This window comes from Rhincodon typus, chromosome 12 (assembly GCF_021869965.1).
Source record: "Rhincodon typus isolate 14 chromosome 12, sRhiTyp1.1, whole genome shotgun sequence".
Lineage (NCBI taxonomy): Eukaryota > Metazoa > Chordata > Chondrichthyes > Orectolobiformes > Rhincodontidae > Rhincodon > Rhincodon typus.
In genome coordinates this window covers 32,538,582-32,563,160 of record NC_063343.1, presented here as the reverse complement: position 1 = coordinate 32,563,160, position 24,579 = coordinate 32,538,582, and the positions used below count along the sequence as shown (strand labels likewise).

General features: G+C 38.8%; 1 protein-coding gene across 1 annotated transcript in view; it reads left to right on the top strand.

The window, feature by feature from the left end:
• LOC109911032 (glutamate receptor ionotropic, delta-2-like) overlaps positions 1 to 24,579 on the top strand; it is a 477,476-nt gene that overhangs the window by 352,675 nt on the left and 100,222 nt on the right. The window contains exon 10 of the mRNA XM_048603965.1: positions 1,805 to 2,002. Within this exon, the coding sequence (XP_048459922.1) occupies positions 1,805 to 2,002 (198 nt within the window). The remainder of the gene's footprint in view (positions 1 to 1,804; positions 2,003 to 24,579) is intronic.

The window sequence follows — 24,579 nt, the reverse complement described above, 5'->3', positions numbered from 1 at the left end:
TGTATCTGCTTAACTGGCACAGAGGACAGGTAAAAACAGAAAGATCAAGACTGTAGGCTGTGGTTTAGAAGGTGAAGCATATTACTGTCCAACCTGAGAGATAGGAAAGGCAAAACTCAAGATAGAGTTGAATGGAACCATGTTAGTTGTCAATAAGGAGAAAATGAAAGTTCTATTTTGCAAATATTTACCTCAGATTACAATTGCTTTATACAATTCAATATTCATGATCACTGATACACTGCACAATTCTTTCATCATCATGCAGACTATAAATGACTGTATCCATTGTCATATACCAAATTGCATGTGTGAGCTTTGATTTTTGAGAAATTAAACATTGTGGTAAAATCAGGTAGCCCATGTTCTGTTTATGCTATTCAGTCAGGATCAAAAAAGAGCCCGTGCTGAACAATGTCAGTTGTTCAGTTTTATATGCATGCCTGTGAGCAGTAAATTGGTTGAAAGATTAAGAAAGACTAAACAGGCATTTATATGTCAACTTAATATTTCTCCCAAATGTGTTGTCAAGTAGTTCACATACAACTTATTGCTTTAAAGTACAGACAATTATTATATCAGTGAATGCAGAAGCCATTTTCCCCAGGGCACTGCTCCCCAAATAGCAATAAAATGAATAAACAATCATCCTGTTCTTGATTGTTGTGAGTGTTTTTGTTGGCCAGGATAACATTGTAGTTATCTGCAAAAATTTCCATAAGGTCTTTAACCTTAACCTGAACAATGAGAATAGATAGGCAAATCTCACTTTCATGTTTAAATTGAAAGATGAGCCTTTGAAAATGCATCTTAGACTGAAGTATTATCCCAAATTGTATAAAAACGGAAAGAACTGCAGATGCTGTAAAACAGAAACAAAAACAGAAGTCGCTGGAAAAGCTCAGCAGGTCTGGCAGTATCTGTAAAGAGAAATCAAAGTTAACATTTCAGGTCTAGTGACCCTTCCTCAGCACTAAATCTTCTGTGAACTATGACAATGCCAGCAGCCTATTCACCCACTGAGGCATCATAATAAAACACAATCCGGTTCTTACTGACTCATATGTACACTTCCTCGGGAAACTATCAGGAGCAATAACTTTTGCTGATATTTTTGTTCTTCCCAGTTCTAGGCCAGTAAGCCTTTAGATCAGCTCACTTAGTACAGATTAGATTTAATCATCTAGTGTGCAGGCTCAGCAATATATTTAACAAACTTGACAAGCCATCACTGTTAAAGTGTTCAAATTATGTTGTGTACAGCATTGAGAGTCAACTTTTGAATTTTTTTCATTACCCAATGCAGAGATATTAACTTTTTTGTCTTTTAGGAAATTGTTTAAATAGTGAAAGAATTTCCATAATAAAAAAGGATTTTTTTTATTCTCTAATTTAAATTAATATACATAGTACTATATAGGAGTTATATCACTATGCTATTGCAGGTATGCCATCTGGTTGTTAGACTAAACAAGGTGAACATTGAATGCATCAAATGCACTGATTCAGTTTTCAAGTGTAGTGTGATTTAATCTGGCATTTTTAAGAAATATTTTCCTCAATAAATCTATGAAAGCTTATAACGTACATTTTCTACAATAGCGTTAGGATTATTTCATAGATGTACATTAAAAAAAACAAAATCTTATATCTAAAATATTCCTGATAAATTGTATAATTTTATAATTCGATAATTTTATTGTTGATTTCACTACAAAACTAGTATTTGGTCTTATCTCCAGAAAATTGGGCCATGTTTTCAGAGGCTCAGCTTTAATTTGATGTTTTCTCTTAATCTTTCCAGGTGCCTCCATTTGTTATGATGTCAGAGAACATATTTGGCCAACCTAAAGAATTCTGTGGATTTTCAATAGATGTTCTGAATGCTTTGTCTGAGCACCTTGGCTTTAAATATCAAATTTATCAAGCTCCTGATAATCAACATGGTAGATTACAAAATAATGGAAAATGGAATGGAATGATAGGAGAACTTATTAACAAGGTAAGTAGTTCACTGCTGAAAATCATTAATAGCCTGGACATTGCAGTATTAATGATGGTGAAGCTGTCACATGCACCTTCATTACTCCTCAGAAACAGACAGCAACTTCTGGCTCTTGACAGAGCACAGTTAAAGTTTCTGTCAGTTATTCTATGCTCTGTGTAATATGCAGTATTGAAATCACCACAGATTGTATATAATTAGAAGTCATTGTACCAATGACGATCTTACACTCATCATAAAGAAAAGCTTTTGAAAAATGTACACCTTGTTAAATGAGATATAACCAAGATATAACTAGTATACTAGTTTACTAACATCTGCTGAGAAATCTCTAGCCCTGAAAAGCTGATTATGTATTACACAATTGATTTGTTTATCAAGGATCTGCTGCTATCCAGGATGCTTCTCAGAGATGAGCAATGCCTCACAAATATAACTTCTGTCCTCCTTGGGATGTATGAGGAGGCTGCTTAACTCTAACATGGTAGGCATTCAACCAGGTTCTCCAGCTAAAATGAATCAATCAGGCATGCAATGATTGAAAGTGCATATATACTTACAGAGGTTAAAGCGTATTTCCAATGATGTGTCACCTGTGCTACCAATTGCCCTCAGTTTATTTTTTTTCCTTTTCACTCCCTCTATGTCTATGTTAAGTTCTGTGGTCTGCAGCTGAGTGGAGGGATCCAGTTTTGTAGTTGATCTTTTTTGCCTGGGAACTTTGGGGTGACATCCTCGGGGTATTTGTGGCTAGAGGTCCAAGACATTCTGAGAGTGTCCTGCAGGCACATCCTCCTTGGCTGCAATTTCTGTATGGTCAGGCATCAGAGACAGTGTGGAAATTGAGGAGCCAGGCACCTCTGGAGTGTCCTGGGAAGAAACCTCTTTGGGTCCTGTGTGTGGTTCATCTTCAATCTGGGGGCCGGCTGGTACTGATGTGTCTCCTTGAGAGGACAGGCAACTGGAGTGAAGTTGGAGTGAAGCTGGAGTGAAGAGTGAAGTTTACCGTCTTGCCTTGTCCCTGATGCTGACCATCATTGGCTGCAGGATGCATGCATTTATGACAGTCACTAAGCATTCTGGTGGAGCTGGCTTTCCATTGCAGCCACCAGCCTGCCCAGGGAGGCAGTCAAACACATGCATGTAGAAGTCAGCACAATACTGACAATATTGGTGAACTCCTCCAACCTTCGATAGTGTTTACTGAGTATCTTTGACAAACCTTCCTGCTATTCCTATGTCTGTCTGTGCATTGTGATTAAATTATTAATGACTGACACTATAACACCATCTTCTGCCTGCACCTGAGTAGGTAGTTGATCTTTCACAATCATCTGAGTGCCAGTGACCTGGGCCATTTCTATTTCAATCAGTTGTGGAGATGTGCCAGTGATGTGCTCTCCAGATTGTGCTCCTGAAGCTAATCTAAATAAAGGAACTACCAAAGTGAAGTCTCTGAGCTGGTTGCACATGCAGGAAGAAACCTTGTCATGCTTTTTTCTCAAAGGTAAAGGAGGAGCTGATGCCCTGAAGAACTGATCTCTTCCAGATAGTTGCTGTGTGGGTGATGCTGGTGCCTGCCTAAGAGGAAATGTGGCTGTTAGTTGTGCAATAAGGGTAGAAACTTGAGTATACTCTGAAAAAGTTAACAGAAGTACTAATGGGAGAGCTGTGCAGCACAACATAATGAGGTTTATTGGATTGCCTCAATATAGAGGTTTTGGTGCCCTCCCTCAGTGATCTTGTTCTCTCCAGCCACCTTGAGGTTCTTTTGCTGAAGAGGCCAAATGTTAACCAAACTGGCACCAATCTTTGACACCTCTGCCCAGTTATGATGCATTTTATCCTGCATTGAGCCAAAAGGATGGATTGAGTGAGATAAAAATGGATGGAAGAAGTGTGAGTGATGATGCAGGAGCACCAGAGATGGTGATGCAGAAAGAAGTACTAGTATGAGGTGGATGAGCCTTTGATTGGAGACGCTGTATGCAGTCATGAAGATTGTGGACCATTAACCTTGGTGCTGTTACTGTGCAGTGGCAGAGAAGATGGTGGCACTTACCCTTGTGGAAAACAGAAGATCATTAACATTCCTCTGAAACTGTTGGGCATTTCTTCTGTTGTTTGAAAAGCACTGACATAGGCCACCATCAGTGACCAGACTGCCTAGATCTAATATCATAGCCTTCTTTGCCTGTCCATACCATCATACCATCCACTAGAACCTCCAGGTCCTTTTGATTGACATGGGCTGCCATCTTCCATTTCTGGAGCATATCCTTTCCAAAAAATGCTGGAGCAGCGGGCTATGAAGGTCAATTCCTGGCTTGCAGCTTTTGAAGTGATGCATTGTTGTGGCAAGCAGTTCCACCTCTGTAGCGGCATGATTGCACGAGATGAATGTTGGACCTGGATATATAACTAATGAGGTAAGCAGTGGAAGATTGCATGAGAAAACTTGCAGTGAGCCATAACAGAAAACCATTCATGAAACCAACCCCACCCCTCCAAAGAAAACAGCCTTGAAATGGGAAAATTTAGCCGATGGTTGCTGAATTTAAGCACCAAATGTCATATCGGTTCAGTTTTCTAATGTTTATGAGACCAGAATCAACCAGTATCTTAGAAAGCAGCACTTGAGGATTATTAAGAGTTCAGTACGTGATCGTCATTCAGTATTTGATCCTGTTTTTTGCATTCATTTAATCCAAAAAAATCATTCCCCCACGAAGAAAAGCTCCACTGTTGCAATGAGGAATCTCTCTATTTTTAGTACATAGAAAATAACATGATGTCATCAAAATTTATGGTAATCATACAATCAAATAAATTGGGTTGATCAGCACTTTTTTTCACATATCGTGAAAGGTAAATGTCATTTCTCCAGTGCATACAGGAAATAAATCATCCTTTTGCATCCGTAAAATTTCAGGGTGTTCCAAGATGCTGAAATAATATATTTTTTCAAAATCAAACTGTATGGGTTTAAAATTAACTTATACATTAGGAAAAATCACTTATGAAAGAAAAACAAACTTCTGGTTGAGCTGAAAGAAACCGTTCAGAAGCATCCTCTGCAGCTACCCACTTGCATAGTAATTGTGGAAACTATTCATTTACACTGGGACATAGGGAAAAAAAAATAGACCATTTAACTCCTCAAGCCTGCTCTGCCATTCAATGAGATCATGGTTAATTTATAATTCTGTATCCCCTCCTTTGTCCCATTTCTCTTACTATCTTCAGTTAACAAAATTCTGTCATTCTTAGATTGAAAATCAATCGAATTTTGTGGAAGAGAATTCTAAACATTTATCATTTCTTTACACAAATCACAGTTAAAATATGGAATTTGCCACATAAGGAGTGCTTGAAGCAAATAGTAAACATATATTTAAGAAAAGACACGTAGAATGTTTCTGAAAATCACTTTTGAAGGGGTGGATCCTATTTGTAAGGTCACATCACCTATTCGTAGGCTCCCTGGGTGAGCTGAACAGTTACCCTCTACTTGCCTTATCAGTTCCTTTTCATTATTTTGAGAGACCATCTATCCATTCCTTCCAATAGATTATTCAGATTCTCTGCCTCCTGCCACTCAACTAATTTTCTAACAGGTTCAATAGTCTACATTTAATTTCATGATATTTAACTACAGTTAACAGATTTTCTGAGAGACTTTATCAAATGCCTTCTGGAAAGGCTAACAAATACAATCCACAAATAATTCCTTGTCATCTACTCTTATTACCTTCTCAAACAATTCAATCAGGTTCTCGATGCCAAATCCTTTCTCAAATCCATATTGACTCTCCCCGATCAGCAGAAAATTGAAGATGATAGGCAGTCTAACCTGAATTATAGACTAATATATTCTGGACAATAGATGTTAGACTAACTGGTTTCTCCACACATTACCGAAACAGTGGAATGATATGCACAATTTTCTGATCTAAAGGGTTGCCATATCACATAAACTTTGACATACAGAGTTAGGATCTCTGCAGTGTTCTCACCTACTCCATTTAGTTCCTGAGTTTCAAAACTATCTGGTCCTCGGGGGTTTTGTTATTCTTTAGCATCACTGAAGTTGTGAAGTTGTCTCTCCTTAGGTGAACTCCTTATGTTAATTCTGGAAGGTCCACATCTCTGATTCATTGTTAGTGTCTTTGGGATATCCAATACGCTGCTGTCTTTCTCTACTTGTAAATATTGACACATAGGAATTGTTTATCAATCTGCCGTTTATTTATTTTCATTTATGATAATATTGTAATCAATCAATCCCTTTAAAATATAGCATTCTTGAGTCTGTCCCAATGAATGGAAGATGAGAAACGTTAATAGCATCTCTTTTTCTCAGATATAGTCTCATCAGTGTTTATCATGATCCTTCAAATTGTTCTGTTCCTAATTTGACTTTTCTATGCCCATTTTCTCCTGTATCTAGTGCTCCCTGATGCATGATTGAATCCAGCTCCTCTATTTTATTATATTCATGGTAGACATGTTGCACAGACAGATTAATTCATTTTTAATAAGATGTCCTGTCACTTTATACTTGTTATTCTTGACTATCATCCCTGACAAATTTATTTTCATACTCCATTTTTTTGGAACTCTTACATTTTTTTTCACCTTTATTGTTCTTTGTACCTCTTCCAGTTATCAGAATGTGTGCTTTTGTGTTCATTTTTATATGCTAACTCTTTTAGTTTTATTTTTTGTTTCCCTACCTCTCTAATGAATATCTCTTTGGCAAGCAGAGCTGTTGCCTCTTATGGATAAAAAATTGTTCTGTCATACTCTCATCTATTTTGAACACCTTCTACTAATCTTCAGATGTTTTGTCCATTAATAAATTTATCGAGTTTACTGTGGACATTTTCTGTCTCATCGGATTAAAGGCAGCCGTTCTAGAATCAAGAGCCTTGGAAGATGGTTTGCTTTTCTCCCTTCATGTTATGATTGCTATAGATAAATGTACATGCAGCGTTAGGCTGGTAGCTAAATCTAGCGCAGCACCCCCGGGTTGTTGGTTCAGTGATATCTTGTTGCAGAAAACTACTTTGATCGCAGTCAAGAAATTAACTTTCATCCTGTCATTGAGGATAGAATCATATATATATGAACATACAAACAAGGAATAGAAGTAGGTTCCACAGCCCTTTGAGCCAACTTCATCTCCAGTAAGATCATGGCTAATCTGATTTTAACCTCAACTCTAATTCCTACACATTCCCATTAATCCTGAGTCGTGAATGGTGGTGGACTATTAAACAACTCACTGGAGGAGGAGACGCTAAAAATATCCCCATACTCAATGATGGAAGAGCCTAGCACATCAGTGCAAAAGATAAGGCTGAAATGTTTGCAGCAATCTTCAGCCAAGTAGATGATCCCTCTCAGCCTCCTCCAGTAGTCCCCAGGATCACAGATACCAGTCTTCAGCCAATTCGATTCACTCCACATGATATCAAGACATGGTTGGAGGCATTGCATACTGCAAAGGCTATGGGCCCTGACAACATTCCAGCAATAATACTCAAGACGCATGCTCCAGAACTTGCTGCTCTCCTAGCCAAGCTTTTCCAGTATATTCACAACATTGGCATCTACCTGACAATGTGGAAAATTGCCCAAGTATGTCCTGTATACACAAAGCAGGACAAATCCAACCCAGCCAATTACCATCCCATTAGTTCACTCTCAGTTATTAGTAAAGTGATGAAAGGTGTCATGAACAGTGCTATCAAGCAGCACCTGCTCAGCAATAATCTACACAATGACGCCCAGTTTAGATTCCGCCAGGGCCATTCAGCTCCTGATTTCCTTACGACTTTGGTTCAAATGTGATCAAAAGAACTGAATTCCAGAGGTGAGGTGAGAGTGACAGTCCTTATCATCCAGGCCACATTCAACCAAGTGTGGTATCAACGAGCCCTATAAATACTGGAATCAATGAGCATTGGGAGACAATGTCTCCATTGGTTGGTGTCATACCTGGCACATAGGAAGCTGGTTGTGGCTTTTGAATGTCAGTCATCTCAGCTCCAGAGATCTCTTCAGACATTCCTCAGGGTAGTGTCCTAGGCCCACCATCTTCAGCTGCCTCATTGACAACCTTCTCTCCATCGTAATATCAGAACTGTGGATGTTCACTGACGATTGCCCAATGTTCAGCACCATTTTTGATTTTTCAGTCTATCTAGAAAAACAAAAATATGGGCAATAGATTCATGGGGACACCACCATGGTTCCATTCCAAGTTCCCTTTCAAGCCATTCACCATCCTGACTTAGAAATATATCACTGTTCTTTCATTGTGGCTGGGTTAAAATCTTGGAATTCCCTCCCTAACAGCATTGTGGGTCATCCCACAGTAGGTAGACTGCAGCAATTCAAGAAGGCAGCTCACACCACCTTCTCAAGGGCAGCTAGGGATAGGCAATAAATGCCGGCCAGCCAGCAATGCCCACGTCCCATGAATGAATTTTTAAAAATCCAATTTCACTTAAGTTCACCGTTAACTCATGTCTTTCATCTCCCACAAATGAGGAGAGGAGAATGAATCCAAGGAGACTTCAGATGAGGACCAACACTCTGAGAATGCCCTGTCATGTAACAATTTGCACTTTCCATCAGAGCAAATTTACAGAGCTGTGTTGGCCCAGTTGCTTAAAGAGATAGGCGGGCATATGGTGAGGAATGCACCACATTCAACTGTGTAAGCAAAGAAGGAATTAAAGACAAGGACAGCAGTGGAGAGTCTCCATCAGAGGGAGCAGGATACTTCAAAATTGTTCTATATGAACATAAGCCCATAAGAAATAAGAACAGAAATATGTCTTTCGACCCCTTGAGCCTTCTCTGACCTTTAATAGGATCATGATTGATCTGTCATTCCTCTCATCCATTTTCTGCATTTTCCCCGTAACCCTTGATTCCCTGACTGATTAAAATTTATTTATCTCAGCCTTAGGACAAGGAAATTAGTGGAGTCACGTGAATTTATCATGGGGAATAGAGACATGGCAGAGAATCTAAATGATTATTTTGTAGTTTGTCTTCACCGAGGAGGTTATAAGAAATTTCCCAGAATTAGAGATTCAAGAGTAGAGGAAGAATGATGAATTGAAATAAATTAGTATTAGTAAGAAAGTCATGTTAGAGAAATTAATGGGGTTTAGGCTTGATAAATCCCCAAGACCTGATATTTGACATCCCATAAATTTTAAAGGAGCAGCAATAGAGGGTGTGGATGCATTAATGACCATCTCTCAGTGCCTCAGTGGTCAGCACTGATGCGTCACAGTGACCGGAACCCGAGTTTGATTCCACACTCAGATGACTGTGTGGAATTTGCTCATCCGCCTCATGTCTGTTTGCGTTTCCACTGGGTGCTCCAGTTTCTTCCCAAAGTCCAAAGATGTGCCAGTTAAGTGGATTGGCCATGCTAAATTGCCCACAGTGTCCAGGAATATGTAGGTTGGGTGGATTGGCCATGCTAAATTGCCCACAGTGTTCAGGGATATGTAGGTTAGGTGGACTGGCCATGCTAAATTTCCCATAGTGTCCAGGGATATGTAGGTTAGGTAGATTGGCCATGCTAAATTGCCTATAATATCTAAGGATGTGCAGGGTGGGTGGGTTAGCCATGGGAAATGCACGGTTACAGGCATAAGGTAGAGTTTAGGTCTGGGTGGGATGCTCTTTGGAGAGTCAGTATGGACTTGATGGATCAAGTGGCCTGCTCCCATACTGTAGGGTTTCTATGATTCTATGATTGGAATTGGTTCCCTCTGATTGAAAGTAACAAGTGTCACCCCACTATTTCAAAGAGAGGGGGAGAGATCTATTAGTCTTACATCAATAGCTAGGAAAATGTTCATCGGTATTATTAAGAATGTCATAAGTGAATATTTCAACAATAATAATTTAATTAGACATTGTTATTAGCATGGAATCCTGAATGGGAAATTGTGTCTAGTAAACCTGTTGGTGTTTTTTGAACATTACAAAGGCATGAGCATAGTTTATTTGGATTTTCAGATCAATTTGATAACTCCTAGCAAAACTAAAGCACGTGAGATAGGAAATAACATATAGCTGGCATGAATTAAGGATTAGCTAACAGGTCATTAGCTGAGAGCAAGAGTTGACAAAATGTTCTTGTGTTTGCAGGCTGTAACTTGTATAGTGCCACAACGAGCAGTATTTGGGCCCAATCTGTTGATGATATATATTCATAATTTGGAAATCGTGGCAAAATATATGTCTAAGTTTGAGACACATAGTTCGATAGAATGTGTGCTGTGAGGAAAGTGCAAAGTGACTGCAAGAAAAGTTGAACCTTGAGAATGGGCAAGAACATGACAGATGGAATACAATGTTGGAAAAACATGAGACTATCTACTTTGATAAGGGGAGTAGATGTGCAAAATATTTATAATTGATAAGAGTTTGGGAGTGAACGTATAAAAAGGAACCTGGATTTTCTCATCGATAAGTCGCTGAAGACGAACATGAAACTGTAACAAACAATTAGAAATGCTAATGATACATTGCAAGAATTAAACTCTTGTTTTATTTTTTTAGAAACTTGGGTAGACTACACCTGAGTAGTGTGTGGTTTTGTTCCCCTTACCTTAAGAAACTTATCATTATTATAATAATTGAAGGTTCACAGGCTTATTCTCTTGAGGTTGCACTAAACTGAAGAGAAATTGGGGAAACTGGGCTTGTATTCTCTGGAGTTTCAAAGTATGAGAAGTGATCTAATTGAAACCTACAAAATATTGGAAGTAATACGTAGGGCAAATGCAAGTTCAATGTTTCCTCAGGACCAGGGTACACATTTTCAAGATAAGGTGAACTGAGGTGAAGCAATTATTTCTTCCACCTTTAAAGTAGTGAATTTTTGGAATTCTATACCCCAGAGGGATTTGGAAGCATAATCAATAAGTATATTTAAAGTGAAGATTGACAGGTTTGTAAATATCAATGTAAATGGACATGGGGATAATGTGAGAAAAAATGGTCAATGATGATTGTGCACATGGCAGAGCAGGCTCAATGAACTGAATGGAATAGCCCTGTTCCTTTATTCTTAGTTGAATGAATGCTATGGAGTAAGGCTGCTGAGGTAATGATACCGCAGAGACTTCATGAGAAAATGGGACTCCCCATCATGGACAACAAAATAAATTGCGAGAGCAGAATCAATAGAAAATTCCTGTGCAGCATCTGATCTACATGTCTACTTGAAAGGTTTACTTCATGCAGCAGCTGACCTCTGAAATTAAGGCAATGAAGATTCTTGTTCAATATTTCATTTTCAAAGACTAGATCATCACTCATTAACTGAGCAGTTCTTTTCAGTTAGCTATTTGCCAAGGAACTTGGACAATTCTAAAACAATACAGCTTTTCTTTTCTCCATGAATACATCTCTCTGGTGTGTCACATGGTTGAGAAAACTAGTTGCTTGACTACAAGACTTTTGTAAGTGTTCTGCAAGCTTCTCATTCAGATTGTAAGGCTTACTTGCGCTCTTTGCTAACAACTAGATTTTTAGTTCTGTTGTCTCACTGAGATAGTTAGACTGGTCCAATTCTGTTGGGTTCTGAGCTGTTCAGTTATTCCTACGTTTAACTTCAAACTTGCTGAAGGTAATCTGTGTCTCAATATTGGATATATTGCTGATATTGGAAACATTGCTGAAAAAAACATTTCTAGTGCTTCCATAGCTTGCTTGGTTTCTCTTGCAGCAGCCTACTGTCAACTATGTAACTTTGAACTTAAGGATTTCTTTTTCCTCCAGCTAGCTTCTTAACTACACTGAGTTGCACTTCTTCTTGGTGGACCTTTGCTGAGGATTAAAGTTTATTTTTCTCTAATCATGTCAAGCACATGTGAGTGTTCTTTGTGCAAGATTATAAGGATTTGTTTCATGCGGTTGACTTCTGCCTGTGTAGATATGGAATCATTCACCCTGACTTAAGTTTCAGTGGTCTTGAATTAATTTGGAAACTATCAGTTATCCTCCCTGCATGATTGCAGATCTCTTTCTAACTCCATCAGTCTTGATGTTCCAGGTTCTACAGTCACTTTACTGGTTGTAGAAATTTTGAAGCTTCACTTGCTTTTATTGATGATTGAACACATAAAAAGTTGTTGTCTTGCTTCCCAGCCATGACCTGATCATTTACTCTGGGCAGAGCTTATTCAGCTAATTATGACTAAGCTTTCTGCTGCTGCATTTCCTTGAAGGATTCTGTGCAATCAGTGGACAGTTTTAATTTGTCCATATCTCTTTCATATAAGGGCAGATTGTCCTCCACAGAGACAGGTGGATTTTCAGGAACAGTGTCTGCTGAGTCCAAAAATATGGGAAGTTCCAAAGTTTCAGCTTTCAATGAATGGGCTACTTGAGTGCTGGCTTCGTTCTCTATAGCTTTATTTTGCAACAGCAAACCACTGTCCAGAATAGCCTTTGTTGGCTGACCATCACCTTCTTCGGTGACTTCCTTTCCTGCTATTTCCATCACCTGTTCTGAGAGAAATGGAGGTCTGCTCCATCTCCTTGCAGTGCTAGGATTAGGCTGCCTCTAGTTTCTGTTGACTGTTGACACCAATGCCAGCATTACCATCAGTGACTTCTCAAATATTGTTGCTATCTCTTATATGATCAGCTTATTATGTTATTGTTCATTCATAAACTTCATCTCCATATGGGGGTCATTCTGTACATAAGGTTATTCACTCTCCTGGCTTGTAGTAAAAGGGTCATTGGGGTCAATACAGTAAGGACAGTTTAGGAGCAAATTACTGCAGATGCTGGAATCTGTCTGACCACTGTGATCTCCAGCATTGTTGTTTTCAGTAGGTAGAGTTCTTATTGTTGGATAATGAAATGCTGTTCTATTTCTCTATCATTTACTGCTTTGGAGAAAACAATAATCCAATCACAGCAGCAACCGTGAATATGAATAATATTACTACTGATTAAATAATTGGTTCATTTTCACTTTATCAAAACACAATCACTTGAGTTTAAATCAGTGTTTACAGATTAAGAATCCAGGTCTAGGTTCAAGTCCCACCTGCTCCAGAAGTGTGTACCAACATCTCTGAACAGGTTGATTAGAAAACTACCAGTTCCCCTAAAGCTCAAAAGGAGAACGAGAATAAGATGTAAGAATTAAAATTGCAAAAATTAGCAATAGCTGGTTGTTGGCCTGCAGTTTCATCTGGTTTAACCATTTTATGTTGTTTTTTTTGTAACTTCAACTAAATTTCAGTTTGAGGTCTTTTCATTGATTACTTACCAGAAGGTTTCGCTCTTACAGAATTCTTAATTTTCTCTTCTGTTCATGACGTACTCCATGAGTATGTGCTTTGTGCTTCAACAGCTAATTATCCTTTTCTCATATACTTGTCAAAGGGGCCAAAACTTCCTCTGGGTTTGGAAAAAAACATGATGTGTGAATTTTTGCAGCAAACCACGTAGCTGCCACTTGTGTACCTTCGCACATCTTTCCGGCAGGAATTTCGCTGTACACTTGGGGATGTGAATCAGTGTGGGTGAAACTGTGGATATGGAGGCATTGCCAGTTAGAAGGCCCAACCTTCATTTTCCTACACAGCCTCCCATAATATTATCCCTCACCACCCTCAACCCTCAACCCATCACTGCCTGTCAGAATATGCCCACCTCTCAGATTGTTCATGCCACCTTATTGTCACAGCTGTCCAAATAACAAGTTATTATATGGAAAGGAAAGAATTGCCAGTTCTCATATAAATTTCATTTCAGCATGGCTGTCAATCAATGTTAGGGATCAGGTGGGTTTTTTTTCTAAGTGTCAAAGCAGTTTTTTTCCCTTTATCAGTTGGAGCTATTTAAATCACAGCAGAAAAAAAATGTCAGAACAGGCTGACAGGGCATTTTGTATATTTTTTCACGAAGTTTCAGTGCTTTCAGCATTAGGAGCACTGTAATGCACATTAAAATATGACAAGGTTTGTAAATGTCAGGGTCAACTTACCTTTAAAGGACAAATCCGTGTGATAAATCACTGCATTAAAACATTCTGATATAATACCTAATCGTGGCATTTGAAAGTACGAAAATGCTTTGCCCGTGTCTTTCAGAATGTCTTTCAGACTGCTGAGCAGGTTTTTAATTATCTTCATGAACTCTCAAACCTCGTAAAGTTATGAAAGGTTTCCCCAAGTCCCCACATAACCATGCAAAAAGGGTGAGTGAGAGGCAATCCTATTTTCATTCCTCCATTTTAGAAAGGGGAATCCAACTTCAGGGAGGTTTGCATTTTCACACTAGACACTCAGACTGCAAAAAAAAAGGGCCAGAAGAAAATTGAAATGACTACACAGAGGCTGGTTTCCCATCACCAAGTCACCCTTTATTTACATGTGGCGCATCCTCAACACTGATCCAGCTTCCTCAAAGCCAGCTCTCAGAATGAGCAGAACCTCTGGCACTCCTGTCTATATCTGTCAACCAGAGTTCTCTGATTGGACCAGGTTAACAGCCCCAATCAGGGAATTCATGTTCTATGAGGTCCGCCTGCCTAACCTCATTATAATCAATATAAAAATGTGTAGCATCAGGAATGTGGTAAAACATCAGATTTCCTCTTCAAAAATGTGTGGCATTCATGCAACAGAATGCACATAGACAAAGTATTGGTCCATTGTGTTAAGTCATTACTATTTTGTATTTGAATTCTGAGATTTTTATTTGTACATAACAACATGCAACAGAAACATAATAGGAAATCAAGTAGTAAATACAAAAATCATGAAGGTGTATCATTTGTAACAAAATACAACTAAGTTAATTTTATAGTTGTTATAAATGAGGCTCTAGGTCCATGTTTTAAATATTGGACAGATAATTGAATTTAAAGAGTTGACATAGCATTAAATTCTTAATAACACAAATATTGTAATTGTATTAGAATTCTAACAACGCAAGCTACATGTTTTTTTTAAGCTACCTTAATAAAGATGCTTCATATTTCAAACTGTCATAGATTATGGATGCTGATGGAAAATCTCATTTCAAAAGAATTACACTGTAAATATATTCTGTCAAAGAAGCTCATTAATTGAGATTCATGTGGTATTTTGCTAACTCTCATTAAACACAAAATGTCACATTGGATGTGGGTGATAACTCTCAAACATTTACTCCATAATCTGTGTTTTCTTTTAAAAAATGATGTAATTATCTGATTTTGTAAATTAGCAGGATTATAACATTGAGATAATTACTTGTGGTTTGAACACATCTGCAGCCATCAATTCTGTAAATGGAGCTATCTAGGCAAAGTGTATTAAAATGATCGAACATTCGAGAAAACCAGACAGATCCCTATTCACTCAAGGAAATGCAACTGACATTAGCAGCAACCAGAATATGTAAATTAATATGATTACTTGGCTTAAAATATTCTGTTTAGTTATTTTCACTTTATTATTTTTGTAATGATGCTGCATTGTGATTTTTCTTTACAGAGCAAAATTTGCCCAGTAATGGTTACTATCCATTTTATATACATGTTGAAATTCTCCTTCCACTTTTGACTTTCATTGCAGTATTTATTCTTGGGATTACCTAACAGTAACAATTTTCTTTAAATAGTACTACAGCCAAATGAACCAATGTACAAAATTTCACGGCATCCCACTGACAGGTTTGAAGGCACAAAGCTCTTTAAATGTAACACACAGTGTGCCTCCACTGATGAAACCTGTTCCAACCCTGTATTTACAGGGGGGTATGGAATATGACTGGGAAGATGCAAAACTGCCTGCACTTCCTTGGGAATGTTGAGGCCTTTAATAGGCCAATGCGAACCACCTACAACGATTGGCAAGGCAATGTCCATGCCAAGTGAGTAGCCCAGCAGCTTTAGCACAATGGGTTGCTTTTGGGCAGGGAGTGATACTGCATTTGAATGTCATTTTAGTAACACTGAACATGATCTAACATAAAAGAAACATATTGCCAGGATTCATCAATGAACTAGAAACCAAAGCATACATATTATTATAACAAAGTATTCTTTACTAAGTGGAAAAATGTGTTCTTAAGTTGAAAATATAGGCAAAAGCACACAAAGTCTGTTGACCATGAGCAATACCGCAGAAAGGGAATGTGGTGGCTTTCTCATGGCTTATTTTTTGGCCAAACAGCTTTGACATTGTGTTGCAGCCGTAATCCTCAATTCGATAACTGGTCAGTTGGACCTTGTCTTATGCTTGAGTTAGACGTTTGTCTTCGTAGATATTTTTGTGCTGGTTTTCTTCCACTCGCAGATGGAGAGAGAAGGAGATCTGGCTTGCTTGCCAGCTTTTGGAGGTATGTGTGCCACTGCTCCTTCCAATCGGCTCTGTTTCAAACTACCACCCAAAACCAATCCAAAGACTGATGTTGAGCAGCTTTCTTTCAACCCAGTAAAGAACCTGGTGCCACTGAGTCTCACAAAATTATTATATTCAGCTTGTTCAAAAATTGTAGGTTCTTGTACAACCAATGAGTGAATACCATAGAGTTCCAGTTTTCCTTTGTGTTATAAAGAAACAGTTGTTTCATTCATGGCAGCACAACAGTCCAAACTGTTTTTCCCAGTTTATATTTCCAAATTTTTTTAAAGACGTAGTTATTACAGTAATTAATCCAGCTCTTTACCTACCACTAACTTCAGTTTTATAGTCCAGATATATAGGGTGGAAGTTTTCCCTCCCTAGTATGTGAAAAATAGCGATAAAGATAGCAAAACATGGACTGAATGAAAAATGAAAAAAATGAAGAATGACAAAAACAGAATCTCAATATCAAGAAAAACATTTGCATTTTCTCTCAATTCTCCAATGGCGATTTTGGAATCTGGCAATTCAGCAGTGACTTCCATATTTCTATGCATTTGTATCTCATTAAAGTCCTGCCCACCTTACTTACATGTCTGTTCCAAATATTCTCCCTGAGAAACCAAATGCCACAAATTCATGTCAAGTAAATGAGAGTGAGTACTTGTGGCTGCAGTTCACTGCATGTTTATTTTAACTATCATACAAATGCTTCTTCACAACAATATTCCTGCATGCTCTGTAGTTACCATCTTTGCCACCCTTTATCTATGGAAGTCTGCAGCAGCAAGGCACAAGCATCACTGGATTGTGTCTGCTCTGAGACTAACTCTCACACACTTCCCATTCAGCATTTTATTTTGGAGCTCAGAGACACCTAAACCTTGTGGGCTTCTGCTAGGTTGATGTCTATGTATACACAGGAGTAATCTTTTGGCTTTTAGCTTGGTTTGTTCGCGTTCAAACATTTTACACTTACTTGCAAGCTGCCAGCCTCTATCATCTTCTCATTGCTTTCTTAGTACTCACTCACTGACTTCAACACTGACTCGTTGCTACCAGTCTCTATCACTTGCGCCATTGTAAAGTGCAGTGGGAGAAGCTGCAGCTTGTGGGGTCTAATGGGATGGTCATAGTGCAGTATGGCACTGTACTACATCCACCCCACTCTTTTGCCTGTTCCCCATAACTCTTGTTTCTGTAGCTAATAAAGACCTATCTTTTTTCTGTCTTAAATGCACTCAAAGATTTGACCTCCACAACCCATATGGCAATGAGTTCCACAGATTCACCACCCTCTGGCTGAATAAATTTGTCCTCACCTCAGTTCTAAAAGGTCGTCCCTTCACTCTGAGGCTGTGCCCTTGGGTTCTAGTCTCTCAACTAGTGGAAACATTTTCTCCCCATCCATCCTATCCAGACCTGTCAGTATTGTGTAAATTTCAATGAAATCCTCCCTCATCCTTCTGAACTCCAATGAGTACAGACACAGACACTTTAACCATTCCTCATATGACAAGCTCTTCATTCCCACAATCCTTCTTGTGAACCTCCTCTTGCCCCCCTCCAAATCCAACATATCTTTCCTTAGATTTGGGGCCCAAACCTGCTTTCAGTATTCCAAATGCGGTCTGACTCTGTTCCGATATTCTAGCCATCTCAAAATGAATGCTAACATTGCATTTGCCTTCCTAACTGCCAACTGAACCTGCATGTTAACCTTAAGAGAATGTTGAACTGGACTGCTAAGTCCGTTTGTGCTTTAGATTTCTGAAGTCTTTCCCCTTTACAAAATAATCTAAACCTCTATCCTTCCAACCAAAGTGCATAACTCACAACTTTCCCACATTGTATTCCTCTGCCACTTCTTAGTCCACTCTTCTAGCCTGTCCAAGTTCTTCTGCAGCCTCCCCACTTCCTCAACACTACCTGTACCTCCACCTATCTTTGTGTCATGTGCCAACTTAGCAACAATGGTCTCAGTTCCTTTGTCCGGATCATTAATGTATAACATGAATACTTGGGATCACGTTACTGACCCTTGCGGAGCTCCATTAATCACTGGCTGCCACCCTGAAAAAGACCCTTTTGTCCCAACTCTGCCATTTACCAGTCAGCCAATCCTCTAACCATGCCAGTATCTTGTCCCTGAAACCATTCCCTCTTATCTTATTTATCAGCCTCCTGTGCAGCACCTTGTTAAAAGCCTTCTGGAAATCCAAATAGATCACATCCACCAGCTCTCCTTTACCTCTTCTAAGAATTGTCTTATTGCCTCCTCAAAGAATTGTCAGGCATGACCTCCTTTTGACAAAGCCATGCTGGCTCAACCTTTTTTAACCATGCACTTCCAAGAACTCTGAAATCTCATCTTTAGTAATGAATTCTAAAATCTTACTAATAACCAAGACCAGGATATAGTTTTCTATCTTTTGCCTCCCTCCCTTCTTAAGCGGAGTTAGTCAATTTCCTGTCCTCTAGGACCCTTCCTGACTCCAGTGATTCCTGAAAGATCGCCACCAATGCATCCACAATCTCCTCAGCTATTTCCTTCAGAATCCTGGGGTGTAGTCCATCTGGTCCAGGTGGTTTATCCAACTTCAGACCATCTCCTTAGGAATGGCCACTCCGCTCACCTCTGCCCCCTGACTGTACGAAGTTCTGGTGTGCAACAGATGTCTTCCACCATGACAACTGAGGCAAAGTACCTGTTCAGTTCCTCCCTTATTTCTTTGTTCCCCATTACTTCTCCAGACTCATTTTCCAGCAGCCCAAGTCCATTCTAACATCTCTCTTAACTTTTATATATTTAACAACATTCTGGAAGTTTTTTTTATGTTACTAGCTAGTTTACCCTCATAATTCATCTTCTTCCTCCTTATTGCTTTTATGTTGTCTACTGCTGGTTTTTAAAGGCCTTCTATTCCTCTGGCTTCCCAATAATCTCCACTACATAATGTAGTGGAGTAAACTTCTTAACTTTTATGCTGTTCCTGACTTCATGGTTGCCTCATCTTCCCCGTAGTATGTTTCTTCTTCCTTGGAATGATTTTTTGCTGTGCCTCCCAAATTATCTCAGAAACTCCTGCTATTGCTGCTCCACTAGATTGCCTGCTAGCCTCCCCTTCCAAACAACTCTGATCAGGTCCTCCTTCATGTTTTTGTTGTTATCTTTACTCAATTGTAACACCGTTATATCTGTTTTCAGTTTCTCCATCTCAAACTGCAAGGTGAATTCTATCATGTTATGGTCTCTGCTTCCTAGGGGTTCCTTCACCTTAAGTTCCCAATCAAGTCTGCCTGATTACACATCACCAAATCCATAATTGCCTGTTCCCTAGTGGGCTCTACCTCTAGCTGCTACCGCAACCATCTCACTGACATTCCACAAATTCCTTTTCTTGGGATTCGCTACCAATCTGATTTTCCTAGTCAACCTGCATATTGAAATTCCCCATGATTATTGCAATAGTGCTTTTCTTACCTGTCTTTTCTATTTCTCAATTTCTTTCTTGCCCCACATCCTGACTACTGCTGTGAGATGTGTACGTAACTTTTTCCTTTGCACTTCGTCAATTTACCTGTACAGTTTCTTCCCCTTCCAACGCTTTGTCGCTTCCTATTATCAATTTAATTTCCATTCTTATCAACATGGCAACCCCGCCCCCTCTGCCATCTGCCTGTCCATTTGATAGGGTGTATAACCTTGGATATTTACCTCCCAGCCCTAATCCTCTTGCAACCATGTCTCTAATGCTCACAACATCACATCCAATAATTTCATTGTGTGTTACAAGGTCACTTCCCTTGTTTTGTATAATGTACACATTAAATACCACACCATCTGTGATGTGTTGACTGCACCCCTTTCATAGTTGCCTCCTATCTGCTGTGCCTGAAATTAGATTCTTTACCCTTTACATACTCTCTGTCCTATTACTTGTTCTGGAAACTTCTAATAATCTCGCCTGAGCCCTCACCTCTTTTAACTATTGGCCGACTTATTTAACGTCTCCGCTAGGATCCTGGTCCCAGATTGGTTCAGGTGGACCCCATCCCAATGGTACCGTACCCTCCTGTCCCAATACTTCGAACAAACCAATGTGTGAAAGTCAAAAGGGAGCAGTTGAATAATTGCAAAATGCTGTGGATACTGGAAATCTGAAACAGGCACTGAAAAGGATGGAGAAACTCAGCACGTTCAACAGTATTTGTGGAGCGAGAAACGAGTTAATATTTCAAGTCCCACCAGAGTCTGAGGATACAGTCTTGCAGTTTGGGATCAGGCCATGGTCAGTCCTGTAAGTCATATACAACCAATCCAGGCGTTACATTTACATCAGTCAGACTGCCATGCTGGCAGGCGCTATGCTGGGGTGGACAGTGTTCAGGAGGCATCCCGTGTAGTCCTGGGAAAGCGGGCAATTCAAGTCTGGGAATGGGCTTTGTTGTTCTGGATCACTGACAGAATGGTGACATTGATAGGGGGCAATTGGACATAGTAAGATGTGATCTCATAGCAAAGTCAGGAATCGGAGGTTTTGATTTGAGGGTGCAGGGCAGTAGTTCAAGCAGGTCACGTAACTCTGGCCTCTACATGGGGAGGGTGAAGGGCTAAGAGTGTATGGGAATTTCCAGTCATGGACTCTGGTAAAGTGGGGACATTAGTATTTCTATAACAGGGCTTAACAGTGTTAGGAGAAGCAAGTTACTGCAGATGCTGGAATCTGTACTGAAAACAAAACATGCTGAAGATTACAGCGGGTCAGGTAGCATTCATGGAGAGGCAACTAGAATTGAAACATTAGCTTGTTTTCTCTCCATAGATGCTGCCTGACCTGCTGTGATCTCCAGCATTTTTTGTTTTCAGTATTAGAAGGAGGCTGAAAGGGCATTAGGACCATAAGGACAGTGATACAAAAGAGAACACGAAGGATTGGGAATTAGTTACACTTCATAGGCAGAGCCTAACTCTCACTCACATGTAGGCCATGTTGGAATCTTGCCATGTTGGACTGAAAGTCAACTGCACAATAACAAAACAAAAATGCTGGCACAGTGTGGAAAATGGGTGGAGTACTGTTTTTCTTTCTTCACAGGCACAGGAAAGCTTTTGGAATTGGAGTCCCTGCTAGAAGCAATTGTCATAACCATGTCTCCGCTGATTCAATTTGCATTTCAGCAGCTCATTCATTGCCAAGGATTAAGGATTACAGCCTCAAGCAAGCATGACCATTTCATTCTTCCCGCACTGATGACAGTCCTTTGCATTTGACTAAAAATTACTCCCTTAGATTTTGAGGCATTGCTATTTGGTTGAAATGAATAACCTGCTGACACATAGTGTCATTGATGTAGTATTATGCAGTACAGCAACATATCCACGCTCTTCACTGATCACTGCTTACAATCACAACAAACTGCCTGGCTTCGAGCCTGCACTAAAAATACAGAAGGTCTTGTGAGTCTGTAAATTCTGATGAGTCTGCAAAGCCAAGAAGGCAAGGCAAGACAAAGATGTTTTGAGCAACCAAGCAGTCAAGAAGTGAGTGAGTGCCAAGAAAGCAACCGAAGAAATCTGAGATGCACTCTCCTCTAATGTAGGAGATTGGTACCGTTCCCTGCCCACAAAGTGACCAAGGAGCAGTATTGTAATGAAAGGCATTGGTAAACTCTAAAGTGCAGAATTGAAGTGGGGAACTATTTTCAGTGAGTCAGAGATAGGCCATGATGATGTGGTGAAATTGCTGCATGTCTGATGCCAAGCTCTATGGAGGGAGTGTGTAGGATCTCGCTGCTCATGAACCATGCCCTGAGATGTTGGGTACTGCTAGCCAATGTGGAGGTCCAGAGGAGCAAGCAGTGGTCTGGAGCCTTCAGATTCCCAGTCTGACTTTTATATCAGGGATTACCACCTTCTAGTTTCTCTCTGGGAGAATAGCAAAGTGTATATGAATGACGCAAGATTAGACGCTAATGCAATATAAATATATGCGAATAGTTTTCTCACCACTCTTTAGCAAAATTCTAATTTTACCATTCAAACCTTAGGTTGAGAATGAGATTCTTTTGCTTGACATTAAGAGTCCTATTTTTGCAAATTGACTTACCAATGTCCACATTGTTCAGAACTTGGGAAAATTCCACCCACATGTTGTTACGTTAACGTGGTGTTCGGTTTTTTTTCCAAATGAGAGCAGAGTTTCATTTCTTGCCATTGCAATGTGGCATGCATTTATTTATTATTATGGAAGGATTGTATATATTTTACATAAATAATGAACAAATAATAATACGCAGGAAGAAAGCATACTGAAATGTAAATATGGTTTGCACATTGACCCTTAAATTATTTTCATTAAGGGAAATGCCAGCCCCACTGTCCAGGTTTTAGCTCGTAGAATGCTAAAGCAATATCTTCCATGAAAATTTAGAAGTTCAGAAAGTACAAATATATTTTTTGCTGAGCTGTGAGCTTTTTACAATTAAAATGTGCATGTACGATGGAAGTGTTAATTATAAAAATATGAAATAATACCACTACAGCTCATTTCCATTTTCAGTTTCTACATTAATTTCTTTCCTTCCTTATATTTTCTCAGATTTTTTTTGTTAACTTTAATTTTATGTTTTCCTTTATCGAATCTAACCTTTTAACACTTCCCTAATAATTAAATAATCACACCTGTTTTATTTTCCTCGTGACTCCCACTATCTGCTTTAAAGCAACATCAAAAAACACAATTGAATTCAAGTTTTGTTTGTTTATTCACAAGATTTTTCATGCAAATTAATACATCAAAACAGAAAATAGTGCCATTTGATGATGGAATTCATCGAAGTCAATCGCATCCATAATGAATAAATTTATGTGTGATGCAGTAAAGATTGAAATAATACATCAGACTTAGTATATTAGAAAGAAGCAGTGGAGGGTGGTTTATAAATGTTAATTTTCACATTTGAGTCATGGTCTTTCTGATTAATGGTACATATTTAGGCCTACATATATTTACATATTCAAATATGCACCTCCCCTTGTTGAAGATAAATTTATTTTGCAACGTCTTTTACAATCAAACATGTTCATTATTTTACTATTTATGTCACATTTGAGATCTTTCAGTAAAGCTAAAATGTTATTTTGTTTCTAACTTAATTTCAGTATGTAGCCAGCTAATTTACTTCTGCTCAGTTTATTGCAGCATACACCCTGTTTTTTAATCAGTCTGTTTACCTGTCTATTCAGTGATTTTTCTTTTTTTTTCTTTTGCTCTTGCTTCACATTCAGATAAATAATTACAGGAAATCAATGCCCGAGTATCCAAAACCCATTAATTATTCAAGTTAATTTGATACTTCAGTGCGAAGATGTGTGTATAGTTTTAAATCTAATGACAGGTAAATTAACTAATTGCTTATGGCAATTATTTCCTCAAATTAAAAAAAGAGAAAATTATTTTTGGAATATCTGGACATAAAAACAAAACCTCACACATTAACACAAACAAAAAAACAGCTCTAAAAGGACATATGTATGTGCCATCTTGCAAATCTTATTTTAGAGGCCAAACAGAATGGATGGGTTAGGCTGGAGGCTGCCAACACAAGAAGGTAACTGCTTTCAGGGATTTTAATAATGAAAATGACCAACACCCTACATTTGTGTCAGTAACTTTGTCGCACTCATCGACTGCTTTGGCTAATGGGTAAAGTAACATGTGACCAAATGCAGAGTCAAACACAGCAAAAATTCCAGCATTAATTCATCTTCTGTGACAAGTTAGCTGATGTCAGCTGTATTACAGTTGATTTAACTGTTTCTATGTGACAGTGAGAAGAAATAACCCATAGGTCATGCGTGTATTCTTATCAGACATTCATTTGGTAGTACGGTTTTGAGTGTTGCTGAAAAATAATACATTTCTTTAATCTTTTCATCTTGCACTCAACAGGATAATTCCCAAGAATACAATTTAAAGGGAATTTATCTGAAATGCATAAGAGGAGAATAATGATTGATTGACAAGTTGACTCTGACTGGAATAGGCAATGCCATGGAGAATGCATCCTACTCAACAAAATAATTGACAGACATTCATTGGTTCATTTCTCAGGGCAATGCCTGATGAATGAGAATCAATATGCCCAATTTAAAATTTAAACAAAGCCTGG